We start from the raw sequence: 17,645 nt of genomic DNA on the forward strand, positions 1-17,645 counted from the left end.
CCAATCAAAAACTCTTCATACGTCATCTGCGCGCGAAAGGGACGTGTGAGTTGTATGCTTGTTGTATGAGTGTGCTCTCTTGTCTGCTGTGGAGTAAGATGCGTTTAACTTCATATTTACGCTGATTTTAATTTCTACGTGTCTAAGTGTGGCGAAGACGGAGTATTGTTGCTTATTTATTTGTTTGATAAGGAGATTTGAATCAGTTGCAGAAGTTACCGGCTGGTGAGTAAGAAAGAGCGGAGCGGGGGATTTAAAGTTTACTTTACCTAAAGTTACCTTATATAAAGAAGACTGGTTATTTTAACAATTTGAAATTTATTCTTACCTCTCTGATATATTTAGCTTTTCCTAATAATAATATCATAATAATAATAATTAGTTACAATAGTTTTATCCCTAGTGACAGTTTAAACCAGCTACGAATTGATAATAAATAATAAATGTTGCAAACATTATTATATTTGTTTACAATTATAACCGACCATATGTTGGTGTTTGTGTGTATACACACACACACACACACACACACACACACACACACACAAACACTCACACGTATTTATATTATATATATTCATACACACATTATTATTTTTAAATAATAATAAAACTTTTTTTCCTGGTTGCCATTGTTACTGATTTGACTTTAGGTACACACTATTAAATACATAATCGATGCTGTGCTTTAGAGACCTTGTATCAGACCTGCACCATGAGCCGCTACATCACAAGACTGAGAATGAAAAGAACCTACAAATGGAATGGGAGACCAGTCGGTGAAGACAGGAAGCTGAAAAGACAATACTACGAGTAAGTGCACTTACCACATTATGATGAATACAGTGTGATTTGAACAAATGTGCTGTACACTGTAACTTGATTTTGAGGCCTTGTGAGAGAGAGCAATCTCTATAAAATGTTTTTCAGTCATTTTCCAGTAGTCATGGAAATTCATTAGTCAAAAGATGTTTTAACTCTGGATGTAAGCGCTGATGATTGATCATCACACAGGTCCATGTCCATTTCTGTGGAGGGAAAGACACAAGATGCAACTGTGTCTTTAGGCCAGTACATTTTGATTGAGGGTGATGATGATGACAATCCCTTTGTGGCACAACTTCTCAAACTGTACACTGATGGTAGGAATATGCCCTCTTTTCATTGAAAACATGTATATTTGAATGCAATCTGAATCAGACACTAATCTGGGTTGGTGTATCTAACATTTGTACCCAGATTCAGGAAAGAAGAAGACTGCAGTATTGCAGTGGTTTGTGCGGATGTGTGAAGTACCTCACAACAAACGCAAGCTCTTGGGCAGAGATCCCCATCCACAAGAGATATTTTTCTACCAGGACCGCTCTTGTGATAATGAGGTGGATGGAGAGACCATTCTTGGAGCAGTACAGGTAGGCATTGTGTGATTGTAGGATTTAAATTCCGGAGGGATTACTCATATTCATATACGATGAAAGTGCATAACACTGAACAAGTGTTTTATGTGATTTTATTATATTTTTAAAATGTAAAATAAATTTTTTTTTTACATTATTAAAAATATCACTAAAAATAAGTTATGCCTTATATTATATATTATTTAAAGTAGTATTTATATAGTTAATTTTAAGATGATTTTCATTATTATTATAATTTCCATTATTTCCAATAATAATTTATAACTTTGATTCTAGATTGAGTATGTCCCAGTTGAGGATCCTTTCCCAGTGGGCAAGAGCAGAGACATACTTTTTGTCAAACTCTTGTGGGATACCAAATCCTTCAAAGCATTGGATCCTGAGCTTATGCAGCCCCCTCAGAGCCCTAAATCTCCCCCACCATCTACACGTAGACCTCAGATTCGGGCTCTTCCGACCCCAGACCTCTCGGTAATGAAACGGGCCACGTCAGGCATTCTCACCCGCGGCAGCATGAGCACCGGCAAAATGAGCTCCAGTGAGGCGGAGTCTCTCCACTCTGCCTCCAAACTCTCTGCAGCTAAAGCTCTTAGTGCTAAGAGGAGAAGCCGAGCCGTCTCTGGGCCACATGTTCGCAAAAAGCTGGACTTGTGCAGTGAGTGCCATGCGTCCACACACATTTTGCTTTTGAAGGAATAGTTCACCTAAAAATGAAAATGTAATACATTCAATATGTAGATTAGTCTGTTTCTTCATCAGAACAGATTCACTTGCTCACCTCTCTTCAGTGAATGGGTGAGTCATGTCAATTACTTGGTGAGCAAGCATTTTTGTATGAACTAAAGAGCACCTGTTCTTTTTGGGGGAACTATTCCTTTTAATAGTTTCAAAAGCACTAAACTGAACAGTGTTTCTCTTTCATTTACAATAGGTCCAAGTAAAAACATGTCCCGAGATGATGTTCTGGGAGAGATTCTTGATGAACGTGCACAGAAAACGCTGACATCAAAGTTGAACACGTCTCCAACGGGTCGCATCTCCATTTCTATTAGATTGTCCCCACTCAATTGTAATGAGGAGAGCGTCTCCCCTCTGTCCTCACACAGCCCCGATAAACCCAGAATGACTGCACAAGACAAAGACGATTCCACCAGGTACATCTATTTACATTTGAAAGTATGGTACTTTGTTCTGTAGGCCTAGTACTTTGAATTAGTACTGTGCTGCTGATCGTTTTAGTTAGAAATAAGCAAACCAGTTTTGTTCTTCATATGTTGAAGTCTGGTTTAATATCCTATATCTATATAAAACTGAATAAGTAGGGTCTAGCAATAAAAGTCCTGCTGCCCTCCTAGTGTCTTTCTTGGGGTGCAGCCTATTGGGGATGATGATCCAGAGCCACTTATTAGCACAGGCAGAACTCCCAGGAAGAGAGAGGCAACCCCTAGGAAAGCAGGTCTAAGAGGCCTGAAGTGAGTTGTGTTCCTCGATTGCTCCACAGAGGGGAAACGGATTCATTTTTTTTTTCTATTCTGGATGGGCTTTGGCTGCCTTTATTAAAAACAAAGGCATTATGTGGTTATTTTCTTTTTTCACACTTTATGCACTGCTTGAGCACAAAGCTACTTTTATCTAGACCAATGCACTGTTGGCCCCTTCTTCACTTTCTTTATGCACTGGTATGTTTAATTTTGAGGTTGAAATGACTCATAGAGTAACATAAGTATATGTTTTCAAACAAGGGCAAGAACTCCATCCAGGAGGAAAGATTCAGCTGCACTCAGAGAACCAGCACTGGCTGCTTTGTAAGTGAAATTAACTTGGGCAGCATTACTTTTGTTTACAGGTTTTTAGAAATGTATTTATAAATGTATTTTTTTTTTTTTACTGTTTTCGTCACAAAATTAGTGTTATTTTTTTTTCTCAGTCTTTGTTGATTACTTTTTACTTTGCCCTTGACCATTTTTGACCAGTGGGTGGCAGCATATAACAGTTAGGATTGTGTTGTTGGACAGTAATTTAAAGACACTCACCATGACCAGTTCTTGAGGCAAGCAGACAAATTTCTCAACAGCTACATTAAAAAAATTATGTCTGAATGCACACTTGATTTCTTGATGTTTTTTATTATTATTATTATTTTGAAATTATATACATGATTGGTTAGGGGCATGTAATTGTAAATTGCAATGGTATTAAAATCTATTACATGTGATGAAAATGTTTGGAAAAAACTGATCCTTTTAGTTGCATCGCTGATAATTGAAAAAAAAAACTATTTGTTTTATTAATTAAATTCAGCAGGCAAGTTCTTGGGAAAACATCACTTTTGCCTTGTAACTTATAGTAAATAAGAGGCATGTACTGTGCAGTGTGTAAAACGTTGACCTGCTTTGGCATTTAAGTTCCTATGGCACCATTTGAACAGTCTGACCTCTTTTTCTAATCTATAATTTCAATTCTCAAGACCAAGTTGATTTTTTTTGCGTTTACCTCTTATATGATCTCGCAGTGGTGAGAGAGTAATAGATTGTTGTAATACATGATATTTGTGCATGCATACATATTACTTGTTATAGTGTTATTTTTTCTCTTTTCTTCATATTCCTGTTAACAAACTGTTAGAGCTGAAGAGGAGCATGAAGATTCTCCCATCCAGACTGCTGCCACTTCTCGCTCTAAGAGGAAATCTGCCCAACTTGTGTCTTCACGCATCAAAAAGCAGCTGTAGGTCCCACTAAGGCTGTGGATCAATTAAAACAAATATAAGAAGTGTGTGTGTGTGTGTGTGTGTGTGAGATGCACGCACACACACAGACACCCTTGGGCCTGGATGCTTGCATTCTACATGCTACACAGGATTGCAATCCAGCCGCATTGTATTTAACTGAATGTTTTTTTGCATTTGATTAATCTATTAAATGATCCATGTTATCATCTGCTTTTAAAGAAATTTATTAGGCAACAAGACTGACCTGCAGTCAGATGGGGAGGATGGTGATGATGATGACTGCTTCGTACCTGCTAAAATTGATCTCCAGAGTAGCAGCGACGAGGAAGAGGAGGCAAAGATCGACAGCGAAGATGAGCTTATAGTAAAGAAGCGTAGAGGATCCGGAACATCCCGGTCTGCTGAGAAAACCAGAGTCTCAGCTAGGACCCCACGTAAAACCCCCAGCAAAAAGGTTCAAATAAGTCAATTTTTGCTGTGCTTAGTCGTCCTGCTAGCAGTTTATGTGTCTTCACAAAACCAAAGCTGCATTTCACATAAAGATAACATGGGACGTGGCAGTTGGTTCATCTTTTACTGCATTTATCTCCAGACAGCTCCAGCCACCCCACGTACACCACGTCATGCCACTCCCAGCATACCCAGCAGGACCGCGCCAGCCAGGAAGCCAGGGAATGTTCTGGAAGAAGCACGGGCACGGTAAGCATCTGCACAGGTCACAGTCCCACAAGGCTAACTGTTTAACCAGCAAAACCATACAGTTACACTACCATTCAAAGGTTTTGTTTCAAGGTTTTTTTTTCTTCTTTTATTTCTCGGCAAGGAGACATTAAACTGATCAAAACTGACAGTAAAGACTCTATGCCAAATAAATGCTGTTGCTTTGAACGTTCTATTCATAAAATAATCCTGAAATAAAGTCATTTATTTCATATTAACAGCACAACTGTTTTCTACATTGATGAAAATAATAAGAAATGTTTCTTTATCACCAAATCAACATATTAAAGTGATTTCTAAAAGATCGTTTGACACTGAAGACTTGAACAGCAGTGGCTGCTGAAAATCCAGCATTACCATCAAAGGAATAAATTATATTTTAAACTATATTTAAATAAAACAAATATTTTTTCGGTATATTACAGTTTTATCCTATATGTTATAAATTTTTTTATTTTATTTTTTGCAACAGTTTACATGTTTCCTCTGTTCCTGAGTCTTTACCATGTCGAGAACAAGAGTTTCAGGACATTTACAACTTTGTGGAGAGCAAGGTCATTGATGGCACTGGAGGGTAAGAATCAGATTTAACAACCATCTGTTTTTTGTTGTTGTTTTTTTTCGTATAGTTAACGTTTCTTTTGCAGGTGTATGTATATTTCTGGTGTTCCTGGTACTGGTAAAACTGCAACAGTACACGAGGTGATCCGGTCCCTTCAGCAATCGGCTGAACAAGATGAAATCCCTCACTTCCGCTTCATCGAGATCAATGGCATGAAAATGACAGACCCACATCAGGCTTATGTACAAATACTACAGGTCTGTATGCTGCCGCCGCCTCCTCTATAATTTTGACATAATTTCCTCCTCTTTAGTCTTATACAATATTTTATGTGAATTTATGCTCTGGTAGAAACTGACTGATCAAAAAGCAACACCTGATCACGCAGCCGCACTACTGGAGAAACGCTTCAGTGCTCCCGCACCAAAAAAAGAGACCGTTGTGCTTCTAGTAGATGAGGTGAGACATTTGTAACTGGTGACACTTATACTGCCACCTATGTTATATGTTTTAAGCTTATCATTTATTGTGATTAGGTGATCCAAATCGGTCTACATTAGTGGTTCTCAAACTGTTTCACTTGAAAGAGACCTCAGCCCCTGTTGTCCAACGCCATATTCAAACCCCCCTCCCATCCCATATAGGCAATAATATTTTCAGTATTCCTTCAGTAATCAGAAACCTGCTTGTTTTCAAACATTTTTATAAACCAATGAAATTGAACGTGATTCATTTTGTGAAGTTGAAGTTTCAAGAACTGTATATTCTTCAATGAAAACAATACTTTTTTTTCCCCCCCCTAAATAACTATGTCCCAAAAATCTTTTTGTCATTCAGTTGTTGGTCTTTACAATCTTTTATTAGTTTCTCTTCTATTTCACTCATTTCCTGTCAATCATAATTTGTACTTGTATTATATCTTTCCAGTCTTCTACAGTTTGAAAGAATATCTTTCTATTTTTTTCTCTTTTTTCAGCTTGACCTCTTGTGGACCCGTAAACAGAATGTGATGTATAACTTGTTTGATTGGCCAACAAGGCGCAATGCTCGTCTGGTGGTCCTTACCATCGCAAATACTATGGATTTACCTGAGAGGATCATGATTAACCGTGTTGCTAGTCGACTGGTAAAACCATCTTACAACATTGAGATGCCATTCAGTTTTGATTGAAAGGCTACTACAAAAAATGGAAATAAAATATGAATGTCATTTATTTATCTTCAGGGACTGACAAGAATGTCCTTCCAGCCATATACATTTAAACAGCTACAACAGATCATCACATCGAGACTGAACAGAGTGAAGGCTTTTGAAGAAGATGCTCTCCAGTTAGTCTCAAGAAAGGTGTGAAACCATGTTTTCTTAGGCACAGGTGACTGAGGCATTGTGGGGTACCTCTTGAGCACTCTAGTGTTCTCTGTACTGATCTTGGGCTACGAGGTTGTTTACTAACAGGTGTTGTCAATTTAAATTACATGTGGTTATCTTATGTCATTGAGTCAGTAAGAGATTGTGGTCTTCTAGGTGGCAGCACTTTCGGGTGATGCACGTCGTTGCCTTGATATCTGCAGAAGAGCCACAGAGATTTGTGAGCACTCTGGTAGTCAGAAGAACAGCAGTGGATTGGTGGGGATGAGTCATGTGATGGAAGCTTTGGATGAGATGTTCTCCTCTTCCTACATTGCATCTATCAGGTAAAAAGAAGTGAAAGAACTATCGCCAGTTATGGCCATTGTTGCTGAATGTGACCTTTATTTGTTTGAGAAATGTAATAGTTCGGCTCCCATCAGACTTCTATTCTTTTTAATGTTGCTATTGTAGGTGTGCTTCAGTCCAGGAGCAGCTTTTTCTGAGGGCTGTTATTGCAGAGTTTCGTCGACTGGGTCTGGAAGAAGCCACTTTCCAACAGGTAACTATACTGTTGATTTAACTCATTCATAATAATCCTTACTCTTATCATATATATATATATATATATATATATATATATATACACGCACACTCTAAATTAAAGTTGAAGACTTGAATAACCTGAAAGAATGGATGTTTTTCTTCTCTCCAGGTGTTTGTTCAGCACCAGGCTCTGTGTCGTGTTGAAGGTTTGCAGCCGGTGAATGTGTCTGAAGGACTGTCTGTCTGTCAAAGGCTGGGTTCCTGTCGCTTGCTTCTCCTTGAGGGAAGCCGCTTGGACCTGTTTCTCCGTATCCGACTCAATGTAAGTCAGGACGATGTGCTTTATGCATTGAAGGCTGACTAAAACGCAGACCTACCATGTCACATGTTCTGACTGGCAACCTGTGTGGATCCCCACTGGGTCTGTCCACTTTTTTGGACATTATGGACAGCTTTTTTTTTTCTTTTTAAATCTTGCCTGCAGCTTCACAGTTAAATTCTTATGAACTGAAAGTGAGATATTGTCCAGAGTGTGTTCTTAAGTTATACAATTTTAGTGCTCAAAATTAAATGTTTTAAATGTACGTTTTGTGTATTCTAATTAATACCTTTTTGATTCAGATCATTGTGACTTTCAGTTCACTCTTAAACGTATTTTAGAAGATCTTCACAACATTTTTATGCATTTTAGTGTGGGAGAGCAAGACCCACACATTTATCATTTCACGACTCTGTCAGGGTAAAAAAGTACAGTTTTCATATAATGCACCAAAATGTTGGATATTTGTCAGATTTTATTTTGTGTGATGTCTTGATACAATAAAGCTATTGACTGATCAGACCAGATCATGAGACCTAAATTGCTTCTTGTGTAATAATCAGTACAACATGTTACAGAAAACATATTACAAATATAACAAAAATAATAATTATTGAAGAATGATATAAGAAATATAGCCAAATCGTATAACATAGTAACATTTAAGGAATATTCAGGGTAAATTGGCACTTGAGAAAATATATAAAATACCAATCACATCCTAAAATAACAACAAAAAATATCTTCGTGATTTTTAAGTTTATCTATGACACTTTACCCGTCATGAGACTGCATCTGATAGATTTGTTTACAAACGTTGTCTGTGCAAAGTGCAACCGTTAACTTTACCATATAAACCTGTTCACATTTGCATGATAAACACCCAGAAAAAATCATTTATACTCCACAAACATTATGTTCATCTATCTATAAAAGTACTCACAACTTTAAAGCTTAAATATCAAATATTTCACCGAAGAATCTGAAAGCTTCTAGAAAGAATACAAACTTCACATTTTTTGAAGCCTCAAAATACCCCACAGTCATCCATTAATGTACATATTTGCGTTCGCAAACTGAGAACATGCCACTGATTTTTCTTTTCTATTTGTAGACTAGAGTCATATATAACCCAGAACTTTCCCGAATGTTCAGTTTATAAGATTCATATTATGCTTTCATATTATCTTCTAAAGGCTTTTGCGAGCCATGTGTTCGGACATTTGGCACATCTAGTTATTGTTCCTCAATGTTTTGGTTTGTGGTATGATGAAACGCAAGTGCAGTTCCCTTTTACTGATGATTAAGGTTCATGCATTGAACAATCTCCTCTGAACATACTTGACTTCAGAGCTATGAAGACTGGCATACATAAGTTTTATGGTGCAACCTGTCTGTTCCTTAAGGTCTCACAGGCCTCTTCTCTCATTCCACAGAATCTTTGAATTTGAGAGTAAGGATTCACCCAAAACCTAATATATACATGCTTAATTAATAACAAATTACACATCACTCTCCACTAGCATCATATGTCATTGATGTGATCTCCATATTGGTATACCGGCGACAGGCTGGGTGATACTCTCCAAGATCCGACTGTTCTGCCAGAAGGAGATAGGAGTGGTTGAGAATATTTGTGCTGCATTCGCGGAAGGTGGTGGAACAGGGACTGGGGCAACGGTGTAGTTTTTCACTAGCCAGATGAGAAAAAGCAGTATCCCCATACACATAGTCATTCCCCGTAAAGCATGGGGTTATATCGTTATTCAAAATGACATAATCTTGAACCATCTCCAAATCCTCTCTGAAGTTCTCTCTGTTTTTTACACCAGCTGAGAAGCCACGATCAGGGAGTGTATGACCGGTGGGCTTCTTACAGGATTTTACTGAAGTTTCTTTCTCGGGCAGAATCTCCAATACTGATGTGGCAGTGTCATCGTCACATTGCTTAATGTTGAAGGTTGGCTCCTGGATTGAAGACAGTATAATGACAATAATATGAGAAACACACTAAAAAGCATTTTGTTCACATTCTGAACACACTGTTTATTGCCACACTAAATTTTTATACTTAAAAAAAGTTACAAACATTGCTACTAGTAGATTAATTATATTTTTTAAAAGTAGTTTTAAAATAAAACCTAAAAATCTAAATCAAAATGATCAAAGCCGATATCAATTACCCAATGTGATCCACTGATATCCGTCAGGAAGCTTTCCAGCACCTTGTTAAGATTTGGGACTGATGGCCACAAGGTCTTCTTGACCTTCCTAACAGAGTGAAAAAAGGACATATTTTACATTTGTATTCTTTAGATACAGTACAGACCAAACGTTTGGACACACATTCTCATTCAAAGAGTTTTCTTTATTTTCATGACTATGAAAATTGTAGAGTCACACTGAAGGCATCAAGGGCTATTTGACCAAGAAGAGTGATGGGGTGCTGCTCCAGATGACCTGGCCTCCACAGTCACCGGACCTGAACCCAATCGAGATGGTTTAGGGGTGAGCTGGACCGCAGACAGAAAACAAAAGGGCCAACAAGTGCTAAGCATCTCTCGGGGAACTCCTTCAAGACTGTTGGAAGACCATTTCAGGTGACAGCCTCTTGAAGCTCATCAAGAGAATGTCAAGAGTGTGCAAAGCAGTAATCAAAGCAAAAGGTGGAACCTACTTTGAAGAACCTAGAATATGACATTTTCAGTTGTTTCACACTTTTTTGTTATATATATAATTCCACATGTGTTAATTCATAGTTTTGATGCCTTCAGTGTGAATCTACAATTTTCATAGTCATGAAAATAAAGAAAATTCTTTGAATGAGGTGTGTCCAAACTTTTGGTCTGTACTGTATGTTTTTAGTCATAGTACATAGGTTAAACGCATAGCATATTGTAGTGTAATTAGAAGAGAATTAAATTACCGGAAGTATCTGGAGAAGAAAAAGATCATTGCAAAAGCAATGATGAGCAGAGCCACTGGAATACAGACAATGAAGATCCACTCTGATAATAAAAGAAATGGTTTCAGTTTTGGAGTTGTTAAGCATTGTTCATAATCTAGAGTCAGAAATGTCTACCTTTGCCTAAAGGTAAGAGGGCGGTAAAAGGTTTCGACCAGTCACTCCATTCTCCACTGTACACCGTTCCATTGGGTTGGGCTCGGACTTGGATAGTGTATTGACTCCCTCTGTGTACATCCAGACAAGTGCTGGTCTTGGAACTGGGTGTCGTAAAATCCTACCACAGAATTTAGTTTCAGCATTAGTTGTGTGTCTATTTAACAACTGAATTAAACCAGAAAGAAGTCAACATATAACTGATATGTGTTCACATGCATCTATCTACTATCAGTGATCATTAAACCATTTAAATGCCCTGTTTCTCATTTCACATTATTTAAACTCACCTTCCACTCACTCTCTCCTTGACGCTGATAGCGGATCTGGTACATTAGATACTGAGAGATCTTCAAAAAGGGTGGATACCATGACAAACAAAGACGTCCCTCTTCAGGCTGTGCCTTCAGACCTTCTGGAGGCCTTGTCTGGACTGTCAAAAACGGCAAAGAGACAGACTAAAAAGCTTATTAGAGCTTGCAGGCCTATTAGATACCATTGAACTCTGAGGCAGGGGAGACCAGGGATGGTTGCAACACTTTTTGATTCGTGTCTGCAACTCTGTGGTTTTTTGAGTCATGTGTCTGAAACTGATATGATTTTTTTCACATCCATCTGCCGCAAGTTATGTTGAAAAATACAACTTATCCCTAACTGTTTAGATAGTCAATTACAAAACAAAAAGGAACATTTTTATATTACAACAGCGATCAACATATACACATACAAATATGTCAAATAAATTCTCCCCTACCATCACATATTCACATGGTATTAAGTGGCTACAATATTCAAATGGTATTTACATGGTACTCTGCTCAGTGTATATGCGTTTAAAAAAATATTAAATATTTAAGATCGAAAGCATTTGGACAACATATGGTGGCTAACATGGTTTTCTTCTTTCTTACTTACTGTTGCGGTTTATTCTGAAAGTCTCTGCATAAAACGTGCGACCAAATGGTTGCAATCCAACACGGAGGTAAAACTGATAGACGCTTGACTCTTGCCCATACAGGACACACTGGTGGACAGTGTTGTTGTCTTTGTTACACAACTTCCAGCTACCCCATGAACTTCTGAAACACCACACAAGAAAGACTGCAGTTAACAAACCAAACTAACTGCTATGCTGCGATTTCTATAAGATGTCACAGAGGACATGAAAAGCGTGACACCTGTTTATTTGTCTGTAGTGGAAGCTGGATCTGCCATCTTCATATAATTCTCCTCTCCATTTGCATAATACTTGATGCAGATTTGGAGTGTGGCACCGCAACCCTATGTCACCTGAAAATTAGTCAGATACTGAAAGGTGAGTAAATTTTATAGCGGTTATTTTACCTAGGTTAATTTCTCAGTTTGTAATTGTTTGTATAAGATAGTTCACAGATAAGGAACATTTTGTCATAAACAGGTTCCATATGCCCCTGTATGATTTATGGTGCAACAGGAGATGTTGATCATATTAACAGCCTAACTAACCATTCACTTTCATTATATGGAGAAAAATAAAAAGAGAAAGATGACCAAAATGGATGTTCCCCAAATTTTGCCTAACATTGTGTGCCACTGAATGTCTTATTTACCAACACCAACCAAAACACTAAAGCACTACATTTAATAAAAGAGCACATTTTTTACAGAAACCTAATATTTAATAGTATTTATTTATTTGTGAATTACAATTAATAGATTGCACTTTGATAAAAAAAAATATATATATAATAAATGCAATCGGTTTGAAAATGGTGTCAAACGTACACTGTATAAGGTGTCAGATGCATGTTTGACTGAGTTTGCCATTTTGACCAAGAGATGACTCAAATGTGGTGATGTGGTGTTTTGTGCTTTTGCGAAGAAAATGGTTCATTTAATTCAGACTTTCAAAGGCTAGATGGCGTACAGCAAAAACTACTGGGCATGCACACATTAATATAATTTAATTATCCTCACACTGTATAACAATAATTACTATTTTAGCATTATTTTAAGGGGTAGGTTTTGGTTTGGGGTAGGTGTAGATGTTAATAAAACACAATCTTACAGGTAGAAAAATAAAGTTTATTGTTAACTTCCAGTTTTTGCTGTATCCCTTCTAGCCACAACCTCAAAAAGCATCGTTTCTAGCTGCAGGATGGAGTAATGGGTGTGGAAAAGGTGGCGTGCCAAAAGGTGACTGCTATAACAGAAACTAACCCCTTGCCAAATACCCAGACATGCAGTCTTGGCCACTTGAGAGCGTGTGCGCGCCAATAAGTGTGCAAGGCTGTTCCAGGTGTGGTTGTGTCCCTCTGGTTGTGTTCGGATTCCTGTAACACTCAGGGTTTTTCTGGTCAAAAATGACTGGTGTTCTGCCGATTTGTGATACCTTGTAAGATTTAGCTACCTCTGATTAAAACAGTGCATAGTACAATTCGACAACAAAAATGCTCCCTGTAAAATTATGGTTCCCTGTCGATACTATACTTGTACTGTGGCTGCTAAGAGACTATGGGGAAAAAGCTTTTTTTTTCTCCTGAACTGAAGACTTTTTTCAAACTAGCAGAGAAATCGTATGGTAAGTATTACTTGTCTCTATTTCATCCTACCTTAAACGGCAACAAATATCATTTTGTCAATCTGACATGATTAATACTATTATCATAAAGCTGTTGAAGCCTGTTTCTGCCACTGAATAAAAAAAAATAAAATAAATAAAAACCAAGCAAATTGAGACTTTTTATCTCACAATTCAGACTTTTATCTTGTAATTGAGACTTTATCTAGCAGTTCTTTTTTCTCACAACTGCGTGTTTATATCTCAAATGGTTTTTTTCTTAAGAGTTTATATCTTGCAATTCTTTTTCTTGCAATTGCATTTTTATCTTGCAATTCTTTTTTGTCGCAATTGTGAGTTTCTTGCAATTCTTTTTTTTTTCTTGCAATTGTGACTCTATCCCACAATTCTTTTTTTCTCGCAGTTGCGAGTTTCTTGCAATTATTTTTTGTGAGTTTATCTCGCAATTCTCCTTCTTTTTTTTAAGTTAGCATAGTGAGAAGTTGCAATTACCTTGTTTTATTTTGTATTCAGAGATTTGAAATGGTAGTGTATTGTAGTGTGAGTATGCATGGATACAGGCATGCACAGGTCCAAGGCCTTTATGTTTGCAAGCACACATGTTCAAATGTGAGCATAATCAACACGCTCCTCAACACTAGTTTTTTCTCTTACATTTATTCTTCCCCATTCACTTTCAATGGCTGTGGAACACCACAAGTGTGACTTTGTGCCATTTTTTACTAAATAAAAGCATTTCAGAGCAAACTTCCAGTTCAAACATTAAAGGACAGTAGTGTGATAAACAAAAAAAAAAAATTATCTCCCCATTTTTGTGTAAATTATTCATAAAAAATACTTTTTACACTAAACAAAAATGGTATTTGCTCTATTGATAAATAAGGTCCTTTGATTAATCGGATGCAAGTAAAAAAACAAAACCAGTCCTAAATGAAAGAAAACAAGTTGACAAAATGATTGAGTCCAATATATGGAGATAATATAGTATAATGAGGGATGTATAAGCAATTGTTTATAGGCCGGTTATTTTTGACCAGGAACACCACAAGTGTGACAACGTGAAATAAAACCCACAAAAAATTACGAAAACTCCCACAACATTTCTGAGAAGTGCATATACCCTGTGTAAACAAAGTCATCAAGTTTGAATTCAATGCAATAACATGAACTAGTATGTTCGGGACAGACTGAACAGACATTTAGAAGTTCATTTTAAGATGCAAAGCACTGAAAATAAAATAAAGCTCTGTAAACACATTTTAACAACACTAGTCTGTCGCATCAGGTTGAAAAGTTCTATGTACACTTGTAGTCTTCATGCTCACTTAAACACTTGGACCAAACAAAGGAAATACGTCATATAAGTAGTCAAGTGGTCAAGTGCAAAGACCGCAAGTATGGGTATTTGGAAAAGGGGTAACCGCTAGCCTTAACCCTAACCATAGACATATATGGCTGAACCCTAGACCTTTTCACAAGACTGTGTTGATGCATTTCAGTGGTCATCAGCATCATAAAACCTCCAAAGTTTGTGTATTTTCGTTTTTTTATGCATGTACATTTATAACACTATACTTTGTTTTATATTACATTTGATGGTAAATTTGACATTGTTCTCTCTACTGACTGTCATTGTCAGACTCTCTCTATTTTGTTCCTTTTTTTTGAAAGTCATGAAAACAGTATCATGGTGTTTTGCTATTTAAGCAAATGGGAATGCAAAAAAAATATATTTGACTTCTGCTGCTGAGAAACCCAGAAATGTGAAATAGGTCCAAAAGATAGGCCTTTATCCACGCCTCTTACCTTTCGGCACGCTCAAATCTTTCGCAAAGCCCACTGCTCCAATCTGCACTATCACTACTTGCATCACTGTGAGTGAGCACTGCTTGCTTGCGTCACTGTGAGAGAGCACTAATGTCACGAATGAGCTAGCTTATATATTACAATAGCCTATATAATATTAAAGTTTAGTATATTATATTATTTTAACTATAGTAAACATAACATTGTAATATATTATACCAAGTGATAACATTTTAGCATGAGTTCACACTTTAAATACCTTTAGTGTAAAGAGGGATCAAAGCAATATTGCTTTGTCCTTTTTGTGGAGCACTTTGTCAAAATAAAAATTGTCCACTCAATTTTCCCACAGTTTCCATATAGTGTGGCTGAAGCTGTGGTGATATTAAATGCAGAAGGGATCCTTGCACTCCAATAAATCCAGACTTTTTACCGCAAGTGAATAGTTGGTTTAAACTAATTGGAAAATGGCATGTTTTTAAGTGTCCAAATAAATGTTCCATTCAGCTCTCACCTGCTTTTTGTGACACCATAGCTGTGACAGGACTTGACCAGCCACTCCAAAATTTATGAAATTGACCTTCAGGCTTGACTCTCATTTGCACTGTGTAGTTCTCTCCTGCGACCAGAGACACAAGCTTATGGGAGTGTTTTGACACCTATAAAGAGTGAGTGTACACTGCATTTAGTAAATGGTCTTCTTTTATATGTACTATTCATACAGTAATTGTATAAGAATGATGTGTGTCAAACTCACCAGTGTAACTGTGTTTGATGTGTTTTTGGAGCTGTAACGAATTTCATACTGCGGGTAAACTGGAGGATTATTTGGTTTTTTCCATTCAACTAACATTTGGCCCACCTCGCCAGTTGGATGAAGGGATATATTTGTTGGAGGATATGAAAGATCTTGGAGAAAGACAGACAGATGTATTTCATTTTAATTCCTGCACTACTAGCATAGCACTAAACTGTTGTTGTTTTCCTGTAGCACTTACGCTGATTCTCCACACTGACATTGCGATTGTAGATGGTTATGTTGGTGTCTCTGTCTATGACTCTGAGCTGAATCTCTACATACATGAAGACGTCACTTGATGGGAATGTGCAAATATGCAGGACCTTTTTCTCATAAGTTTGTTGTTTCACATCACATCTTTTTGTCATATATCTGTATGATACAAACAAGTTCGCTTGAAACAGGTCCTCAACCGCCATAGATACAGAAAGGTGACATCCCCCCCATCCCATCATTTTTCAGTTTAAAAAATAAAATCAGTTCTTCCAGTGACCTAGCAGACTCTAACTTCATGTAATTTCTTTACAGTAAACAATCCATTAATTTGAGTTTGAGCTTAACATACTTTAGAAGATTAAAGATCTTAAAAAGTCCTTACTCATCCATTTGGTAGAAAAAATAATAGGACTTTTCAGCAGGTGCTTCCCAAAAGCAAGCGAAGCTTTCTAGATCCCTAGTAAAACATGTTGGGTCCTCATCCATAGACAAGAGAGCAAAATCTGGGAATGAAAAACAAAAACAAACAACAACATTCCATGTAGCTAACAAAATGCATAGTTTTGCTGCATGTAATATTTACTGAAAAGTTTACACTTTAAATACACTCTCAACATTAATGTCTTGAATTAACACTTGTTTTTCACTACCAAAAGACAACTAGAACAGCTTTGGCAGAACTAACTTAACATAAAAAAGCTAGGAGCACAATCAACAGACTAACTCACTCTTGCGTCTTACCTTGTTTTGATAGGTGAGGCTCCAAATGCACCTGTTCGATCAGACAGAAAATAAGTATCCACCAGTTGAGTGCTGAATCCATCACGTACACAGGGCATCCATATACATATGACTATTTAAGTCTGTAGATATGTTAGTGTTCAGTACTTAATGTGTTTAGAACGGGGCGGGGACGTTGGTAGATGGTCATCAGACGGGGCCCAATGCAATAGGAAGTGGTTGCACTGGGGACTGAGGCAGGCACCCGTACTGACAAAGTGCTTCCTTCACACGCACATGTATAATCGAGCACAATCGAGTTTAAAAAAGCCTGTATATTATATTACACAGTAAAATGTGTAGAAGAAATATAAACCAATTGAAGGCATGAGATTTTCAAATCCTAATCTTGAGTTCCTTTTTTGGCACTATGTCTTTCGAACCATGAGAAGTGCAATAATGCAATTTCTTTATGGAGTCCAGTTATGATGAATATCATGAAATTTGGTCAAATGTGAACATAATGATGCCTATAACTCCTTATGTAGATATAATATAGTATTAAATGGAATACTTGACTGTGGCGTTTAAGGGGGTTGGGGTGGGAGGCTGTCTGTTGTGTGTGTGTGAGTTGGAGGAAACTGAGTTGCCATACACTGACTGACAGCTCCTGGTCCTGTGGCAGAATAGGAGGAAATACCCTTGACAGATCAGCAAGCTGCAGCAGGGAAGAGGCCTGACCTCAACCCTTGGTCTTAAAGGAGCGAAAGAAAGAGTGA

General features: G+C 37.3%; 2 protein-coding genes across 4 annotated transcripts; one reads left to right on the forward strand and one right to left on the reverse strand.

Annotated features, from left to right (window-relative positions):
- The first annotated feature begins 34 nt into the window (after window positions 1–34).
- On the forward strand, window positions 35–8,171 carry LOC128015652 (origin recognition complex subunit 1). 3 transcript variants are annotated; one of them, XM_052599684.1, is made up of 19 exons: window positions 48–225; window positions 693–813; window positions 1,015–1,142; window positions 1,240–1,412; window positions 1,695–2,073; window positions 2,350–2,572; window positions 2,774–2,890; window positions 3,161–3,223; window positions 4,044–4,145; window positions 4,369–4,603; window positions 4,742–4,848; window positions 5,342–5,443; window positions 5,517–5,688; window positions 5,783–5,890; window positions 6,408–6,557; window positions 6,657–6,776; window positions 6,957–7,126; window positions 7,254–7,341; window positions 7,495–8,171. In XM_052599684.1, the coding sequence occupies exons 2-19, from the start codon at window positions 716–718 to the stop codon at window positions 7,687–7,689; spliced, it is 2,730 nt and encodes a 909-aa protein (XP_052455644.1). In that variant the 5' UTR covers window positions 48–225; window positions 693–715; the 3' UTR covers window positions 7,690–8,171. The 3 variants fall into 3 exon arrangements, with proteins under 3 accessions (XP_052455645.1, XP_052455644.1, XP_052455646.1); XM_052599685.1 differs by lacking the exon at window positions 2,774–2,890 and having other exon boundaries at window positions 35–225; window positions 695–813; XM_052599686.1 differs by lacking the exons at window positions 2,774–2,890; window positions 3,161–3,223 and having other exon boundaries at window positions 695–813.
- On the reverse strand, window positions 8,102–17,050 carry LOC128015653 (thrombopoietin receptor-like). The gene is made up of 12 exons (XM_052599687.1): window positions 16,888–17,050; window positions 16,529–16,649; window positions 16,130–16,302; window positions 15,889–16,040; window positions 15,646–15,790; window positions 11,944–12,055; window positions 11,681–11,844; window positions 11,056–11,198; window positions 10,727–10,886; window positions 10,571–10,652; window positions 9,828–9,915; window positions 8,102–9,612 (listed from the first exon to the last, which is right to left on the reverse strand). Exons 1-12 carry the CDS (start codon window positions 16,967–16,969, stop codon window positions 9,154–9,156), a joined length of 1,881 nt encoding a protein of 626 aa, XP_052455647.1. The 5' UTR covers window positions 16,970–17,050; the 3' UTR covers window positions 8,102–9,153.
- Window positions 17,051–17,645: the final 595 nt, after the last annotated feature.

Source organism: Carassius gibelio, chromosome A6 (assembly GCF_023724105.1).
Source record: "Carassius gibelio isolate Cgi1373 ecotype wild population from Czech Republic chromosome A6, carGib1.2-hapl.c, whole genome shotgun sequence".
Lineage (NCBI taxonomy): Eukaryota > Metazoa > Chordata > Actinopteri > Cypriniformes > Cyprinidae > Carassius > Carassius gibelio.